This window comes from Odontomachus brunneus, unplaced genomic scaffold (assembly GCF_010583005.1).
Source record: "Odontomachus brunneus isolate Ranch 3 - 2012 unplaced genomic scaffold, Obru_v1 Obru_scaffold_036, whole genome shotgun sequence".
In the NCBI taxonomy this organism is placed as follows: Eukaryota; Metazoa; Arthropoda; class Insecta; order Hymenoptera; family Formicidae; genus Odontomachus; species Odontomachus brunneus.
In genome coordinates, this window is record NW_022639486.1 from 1506874 (window position 1) to 1514525 (window position 7652).

Genomic DNA, 7652 nt, shown 5'->3' on the forward strand with positions numbered 1-7652 from the left:
ACTCACGTAGGAGCACTTGCAATTTCAGGTGAAATATTATCTTCCTGAATTTCATCCAAATCTGGTATTACAGGAATATCTAAACATAAAAGATAACAATGCCAAAGAGAAAGAATAACATAAAAAGAATTAACTATATTTGATATTAACTGATTAATCATGATCATAAGTATATTCTTTATTATTTATAGATTATATAATTAAGAACACATAAATGATATAAAGAAATTCTTTGATTACATCCAATTAAAGTAAATCACCTTTAATGTCATTAATTCCAGACTTACCATCTTCTAACTCCTCCTTCTCTAATGCTCGAAAACGTTCCCTAAGAAACAGTCTGTCAGTGACTACAGATGTCTGATTCTTTAATTTTATGCATTATACTCACTGTTCAATAATATTTGATGCTGTCTTTGACCTAAGTAATGAAAAAGAAATTACTTATTCTAATTATACTTCAAGGTAATGAATTTACTTCATTCATTTCATGTTTCAATTATATCAAAATTATTCTATTTCTTAAAAAAGAGACATCTTATGTTGTAGATATTATAACTTTTTTTTAAATTATACTGTTGCTTTCAAGATATCTTTTGAACAAGACAATCTCATACTTGGCACTTTTCAATTCATCACCCCAGCCAGTTTTCCTAGAACGAGGTGGTGCTATTGGTCTTTGTGTAGGGACAGACTTTCCAGATGACAAAGAAATTGGACTCTCCAGAACATCATCATCAGATTTATTTTCATCCTGTAAATTGTTTTGACCTGCACGCCTACCTAGGCGTGGTACTAACTGAAAATTGATTGACTCATTAGATTGTTATATTAGTAGATAATTGATTCTTTCATTGAAATCATTGAAATATAGATTTTAAATTTAATTGATGTATTGTTATTTGTAATCTACAATATGAAAACAAACTATATGTCAATAAAATTATATATAAAATATGTGTACATATAACCGCAAAGTATTTAAAATATTTAAAAAATGCTGAAATAGTAGAGAATACTGTTTTCTAAAGTATTATCTACGTTACCTTCTTAGAAGTAATCTCGAGATCGTTAGCCCAATCCATTTGGTATACAAATTTTCACTTAAGCAAGAAAAAATAGAAGTAAATATAAAAGTAAAGAGAAAAGTTTCTATGTTCACTTATATATATCACTTGAAATCAAGCTTACAAATAATAAACTTACAACTATAATCACTATACAGTGTTTATACAGTGTTTACAAATGGTAACCATGACAACAAAGCGATCTAATTTATATGCAGTAACCTACAGGACATCTATTCGTAAAGGTATCTTTAAATAAGAGCGTCCGAGCGTCGAGCGTTAAAGCGTTAGCCAATCAATGTATCAAGTCCCAGAAGTATAGTTGTAGTTCTTGCGGAAAGTGGCACGTTGATTGGCTACCGCTTTAACGCTCGACACTCGATGCTCCCATGTAAAGGCACCTTAAAAGGGTGCGTTCAGATTCACTATCCGGGTGCACTCTATTAGAAACACTATAGTATATGTTACATACACTATAGCACTTCTAGTATTAGAGTGCACCCGGGTAAGGGGTGCATATCTGAACGCAGCCAAAAACGTGTGTATGAGTATGTGTGTGAATATAAATTTTATCCTGATTGCAACTGCTGTTACATTAAAACTAGAGATGCCCAATTCTGAATCGATTCGATTCTTTCGTCAAAAATAGGCTTATTCGTGTTGTTTGCATTCTTCGCACTTTTCATATTTAAAACCAGACGAAAGTATATTGGAATGTTTGGAAGAAGTAAAAGCAAGATAACTAACTCGATTGTTTCTTCCAAGCATCTGATTAGGCGTCCATCTCTTTTTAAAAGCGAAAAGTATTAAACATGCAAGCAGCACGAATAACCCTTTTTCCCTAAATTTGTTAGGGAAAGAATCGAATCGATTAAGAATCGGGCATCTCTAATTAAAACATATCTGTGAAATGATAGTCTTATCATTTTTACGTTCCTATTCTAGTTGTATTTTATTTTTCCGGTTTCTCGGTTCTCCGGCTTTTACAATGTTTCGTGTAACAATCCGACATCTTCTACTACTAAATATATAGTCCTATCCATAAGGACCTTTCCCTCGATCTATGTACACACACACACACACACATATAATTTAATAAGAATATGATTAGTATAGAAGATTTAGAAATAAACGTGAGAATATGGGTTAGGAGATTAGAATAAGTCTAAATAGGAAGGTGATGTCACAAGTAATATCTAAATAATATCTTAATAACGTTTCTAATATCAATAAGATATTATTTGATATTATCTTGTTACTTGGAAGATTATTTTATGAATATTATATATTCAATAAAATTTGTATATGTTGCATAAAATCAAGTTCATATATTTTCGTCCATTAAGTAAATTGAATATGCATGTTAAACATATATATGTGTAATCAATAATTGAAACATCAAGAAAAAGAAAAAGTTATGATAAGATTGCACTTTAACATTTCTTTGTTATATCTTCTCCTTCATAGTTTCGTTTGTATTTGTATCGTATTCCTTACTTTGATTGTATTCCTTATTTGGATTATATACCTAGCGAAAAAAATAGTATATATAATTATATATAAATATATATGATAATATATGAATTTTGTCCATACATATGACTTTATATATGATCATATTTAATTATATATGTTATAATATATAAAACGAAAATTGTCAAATGAAAAAAGAAAAACATAATTTGATTCGATTAAACGTCAACATCATGGGCTACTATAAACATAAGCATTTACTTCAATTGTATCTTCACAATAATATTCTTTTCAATGTCGACATATATAATTATATATGATCATATATAACTATATATGGACAAAATTCATATATAAACTTTTTTCCCGGAGTCTTACTTGTTCGATGTTCCATTTGCATGTACGGATTTTCTTTACATCCGTTGTCATTACTCACTGGTATGCTTTTAATTAATCTATAATAAAAAATAAATAATGTATTTTGCTACATATTAACAAACAATTATATAGCTTATCTGTATTTGCAATATGAATGAGTATAATAAAATTTAATTTTAAATAAAAGAAAATTTTAAAAATTTTAATCTTTGTATTTAATTCAAATTCTATTTTAGTTAAATTTTATACTTCGAAGAGAAATTAAATTAGATTAATTTATATTAATGTAAATTGAATTTAATAGTTAACGTACAAAACTTTTTTAAAAAGTTGTGTTTTTATTCTTTTTGAAAATCTAATATAAGGAGGAAGAGAGAAAAAAGATCAAGAAAAGAAAAAGGAGAAGACTTAAAGATGAAAGAGAAGAAGATGAAAGCAAAAGGGAAAGAGAAAAAGGATGAAGGAAATAGATGCAATAAAATCTTGAATTGCTCGCCATGTAAGTGTAACGTACCTCATAATATTACATTTTACTGCAGGGTAAGACTTGAACGCCTTATGTATTAAATTCTTAAGGTTACTAGTGTTCAAATAGTGAATATTGCCGGCATTAGGGCCTCGAGTTATCAGAGAATAATTTTCATCATAGCAGCAATATTTCGAAACTATGTTTTCATTATTTTCAACTTCAATTTTCAAGCAGTGGGTAGGACCGCATTTGTCCTGAGTATTGGAAACTTTTTGCCACCAATACTCTTTTGCATTTTTCTGATCATTGACTTTAATGATATCTCCACCGGGATATGTACAAAGGCACGACGGCAACGAGTCAATGAGTTCTGCAGATTGGTACGTACAGATTGGTCAGTAAAAATATTCTCGCGTATTTATTCACAACGTATTCATTCGCGTAACAATTCTCATAATATTCGTTTATATATTTGATAAATTTAAGTAATATATTTGTAACGTATGTAAGAAGAAAATTGATTCTTTAGTTATTCATGGCGAATAAATTCATGGCGCCTAATGAATATCGGACTTGTTTAACCGTCTAATATTTTCGTATATTAAACACGCAAACATAAACATACACACATCGAAAACGGATATAAGAAGTTTTATCTGATGTAAGATCAAATAGCATGAGAATTGTTTCGATCCTCGCTGGATTTATTTATATACGTTGTTCAAACAAAAAGATTGAAATTTGGTAATTAAACCTATCGAGCTCAAATTCAAACACTGCTTACCTAAAGGAGGCTGAATTTTTTCCATATTCCATAACACATCACAAGTACTCTCATTTAAATTTTGAGTTGGGCATTTAAGTTGGACATTTGAGTTGGGGTTATTATCGTTTACTGAACCCTGAATTAATTCTTTGGTAAATTTGCTAATTAATTCAATGGTAAGTTTACTTATTTCACGAAGTAGTTTAGGAATATATTCGCCAGTCAAAGCCTCAAACGGATCACGAAATTGCCTTTCATTCTCTGCTTCTCTGATTGTTCTCTGATTGTTCTTTGATTGTTTTGTGTAATTTACTCCTTTCCGAGCTTTTATGAATCGATATTTCTCACCCTTGTCGTCACTATTCGAGATTTTCTGGGCTAACATTTTATACCACGTACGCATCATATTGCAAAATTCAGGGTTTTTAGTAAGCGATAAAACTCTTTCTTCCAACGTCTTTAACCTATCTGTGTATTGCTTTTGTACCTGTAGCATACCATCTAAGTGAATCTACGAGAAGTTTCGTTGCTCTAAATGCTATGAAGCGCGGAATTATATGAGTAATAGTCATAAAATAGCTACACTTCTATAATTACCTCTGATTAATTATCAATAATTATTTTTAATAAATATTACGAAAAGGAAGAGAATCCCCGAAATTATTTCACGTTGTCGACCGTTTGTATATTTATACTTACTTTATCATTTTCATTATCGATGATTTCCGACGAGATCGAGTGAAAAAGAACCGCCAAGCAAATTACGTACAAAGTTTTCATTTTTCTGACTCAGAATTCGATTTCGGGATAAACGAAGTCCTGAAATAAAAACATTGCAAATAATTTTAAATTTGAGAGGAAGAGGGAGAGAGGGAGAGGGAGAGAGAGAGAGAGAGAGAGAGAGAGAGAGAGAGAGAGAGAGAACTGTAAACAATATATCAGAATATCTCTAACTAAAATAACTCCATTTCTCCAAGATAACACAATAGGACATTTAAAGAATAACGAAATTATTTCAAATGGAAAATTTTTTGGACATTATTTTATAGTCACTTATCTATGATATTCATGTAAGAAATTATCGTTAAAATTTACAGAATCTACAGATTTATAGATGAAATGATTTTAAATTTCTAGAATGTCCAGTGTTTCGACTAATCACGAAATGAATTACAAACGCATTAACGTTCGTTTATCCTTGTTAATAGATGAATTTTTCTTACTTCTTGCTTCGTTGCGGAATAACTCGTAACTACCATGTGCCTTGTCCTTCCTTTGGTTTTTATTATTACTAATCGACACGCTTCGTCTTTGTTCGTTTATCGAACTTATTTTGTATACAAATACGAATACAAGGACATTGTCGAGCTGTAGAAGCGAGTTTAAGTTTTCGACAAATAGTCCACGCGAAGTACAACAAACTAAACATGCAGACGAATACGATGAGATTTGAAGATGATAGTTGGTCACAATTTCTCGGGCAAAAATTTTAACTGAAACATTGTTGAAGAGCTTGCCACCAAAATTAAAATATACCCTTCAAACCGGGGAAACCCGTCTCGTTGTAACACTTCTCGCAGCTATAAGCAGAAGGAAGCTTGACGAATAGAGACGGTTTTACTTTTTCGTTTACAATCGTCTTCTTCTCACGATATTGATCGTCTTGTTCGCCGCTTGTGTCCTTCTGTGTACCTTCGTAAACATTATTATTCACCAAAGACAGTTTATTGCGGATGTGTCAAACTCGTAATTTGCTTTGCAGAGAAAGAGAGAGAGAGAGAGAGAGAGAGAGAGAACTGTAAACAATATATCAGAATATCTCTAACTAGAATAACTCTTTCTCCGAGTTAACACAAGAATATTTAGAGAATAACAAAATTATTTCAAATGGAAAATTTTCCGGTTTTATAGTCACTTCTCTATGATATTCATGTAAGAAACTGTTGTTAAAATTTACAGAATAGATCTATTGATTTACCAAAATCGTTCGAGACGTGATGCAGCTCGCAGAATAACGGACTTGTCCATTCCTCATCATTTCCTGTCGTCGTCGCTTTACTTGAGATCCGGTCGAAGTATCCTTTCGATATACGCGGGCTTCTTACGTTCGTATTTGCGCGCGGCGCCGCGTATTACGAAGCGCTGGATCTAAATACAACGATGGAATGCAGCGGAACGCGTTCCGGTTATTTTTAGTTCGGCGGATTCGAAAATACACCCACCGCGGATTAAATATAGCCGCGGGGGATGCATGCGCAGTGCGGAATGCAGTACAACGGCACACATGGCGCGTGAATATGCAAATTCCGCGTGTCGCGCGTTCGCCCGCGAAATATCGCGGCGAAATATGGGTAATCGCATGTCGGCATCGATATCGGAAAGGAAACGGCCGCGAGGTGAATCAAGGAAGCCCGACTTGTTAATCCTTTTGTCGGATTATGTCCCGCAGTGAGTTTAAAAATTCATTTCGCGTTGCATTGTATAACTTACTTTTCTATACGTAACAACATATACACTTATATTTAACACTTTTTGGAAAAAATGTGGAAAGGTTAATAAACAATAATAATCAGTTTCGTATATCCCGAGTCGAAATTTTGATTCTACTTTCTACCATAATATTCTATTTAAGGTTTACTTTGATACTCTGAAGCTTATATCAATCTCTGTTGATTCTATTTCTTATCTAGCCACTTTACCTAGCTTTGCCGAGAGATTTTCTTTTAAAACCTATAAGCGGCATTTTGTGCGTTTTCCGCAATTTAGAGGTGCTAAGCCCTTATAGAAATATCGTACTAAGAATCATTGATAATTACTTATTATCCAGTATTTTTAATACTGAAAATAAATAATTATCAATAATTCTTAGTATGATATTTCTATAAGGGAATAGGATTTTAGTTTTCATATGTATTAGGCATATATTGATCCTTCAGAATATATGTGTTAGAAAGTTCAGGTTTATATAGTAGAACTAAAATTCCAACTCAGGATCTCTGGTTGGAAAAAGAAAGAGAGAGGGAATCCCAAAAGATCGACGCTCCAATTTACTCCGTTTGAACGAAACTCACGTGGCTATTGTATTGTAATCTTCATTGGATAATCGCCTGCGACGATATCACGCAATTTTCCCGAGATTGAAGAAAATTGCGGGTGATTATACGAATTCGCCTGACGGGACTTTCCGCCGTCATTTTTCCACTGCATGATCTCTTCCGATTTTTAGCGGGCCGTGTGTCGCCGTGTGGTCCGCTTGTATTAGGACCTTAACTTAGTTTCCGCCCAAAAAATACTGAGAAAAAGCATTTATTGTAAAAAATTTATTTAAATTATTTCAATGAAAGTATTTTCCATCACTTTCTACAACTTTTTGCCATCTTTCTGGCAACTGGGCGATACCATCTCGATAAAACGATGTTTGTTTCGAAGCAATCCATTCGTCCACCCATTCTCGCACTTCTTCAACATTTCGGAAGCGTGTACCACTCAAGCCGTGCTG

General features: G+C 32.5%; 2 protein-coding genes across 3 annotated transcripts; both read right to left on the minus strand.

The window, feature by feature from the left end:
• Positions 1-2: 2 nt before the first annotated feature.
• On the minus strand, positions 3-1337 carry LOC116843923 (intraflagellar transport protein 43 homolog). The gene is made up of 6 exons (XM_032814872.1): positions 1207-1337; positions 1047-1103; positions 618-799; positions 392-421; positions 288-328; positions 3-79 (listed from the first exon to the last, which is right to left on the minus strand). The coding sequence occupies exons 2-6, from the start codon at positions 1083-1085 to the stop codon at positions 3-5; spliced, it is 369 nt and encodes a 122-aa protein (XP_032670763.1). The 5' UTR covers positions 1086-1103; positions 1207-1337.
• Positions 1338-2373: 1036 nt separating this feature from the next.
• Positions 2374-5709, minus strand: LOC116843846. 2 transcript variants are annotated; one of them, XM_032814678.1, is made up of 6 exons: positions 5377-5709; positions 4853-4972; positions 4172-4664; positions 3433-3757; positions 2919-2995; positions 2374-2595 (listed from the first exon to the last, which is right to left on the minus strand). In XM_032814678.1, the coding sequence occupies exons 2-6, from the start codon at positions 4931-4933 to the stop codon at positions 2588-2590; spliced, it is 984 nt and encodes a 327-aa protein (XP_032670569.1). In that variant the 5' UTR covers positions 4934-4972; positions 5377-5709; the 3' UTR covers positions 2374-2587. The 2 variants fall into 2 exon arrangements, with proteins under 2 accessions (XP_032670569.1, XP_032670570.1); XM_032814679.1 differs by having other exon boundaries at positions 4172-4640; positions 5377-5543.
• Positions 5710-7652: the final 1943 nt, after the last annotated feature.

Coding starts and splice junctions, on each gene's coding strand:
- LOC116843923 (XM_032814872.1), bottom strand. CDS start 1,085: ATGGATTGGGCTAACGATCTCGAGATTACTTCTAAGAAG. Junction 329..391: donor GCATCAAATATTATTGAACA/GTGAGTATAATG, acceptor ACTGTTTCTTAG/GGAACGTTTTCGAGCATTAG. Junction 80..287: donor GAAGGAGGAGTTAGAAGATG/GTAAGTCTGGAA, acceptor TTTTATGTTTAG/ATATTCCTGTAATACCAGAT.
- LOC116843846 (XM_032814678.1), bottom strand. CDS start 4,933: ATGAAAACTTTGTACGTAATTTGCTTGGCGGTTCTTTTTCACTCGATC. Junction 4,665..4,852: donor TCGATAATGAAAATGATAAA/GTAAGTATAAAT, acceptor AACTTCTCGTAG/ATTCACTTAGATGGTATGCT. Junction 2,996..3,432: donor GTAAAATGTAATATTATGAG/GTACGTTACACT, acceptor TTTTTATTATAG/ATTAATTAAAAGCATACCAG.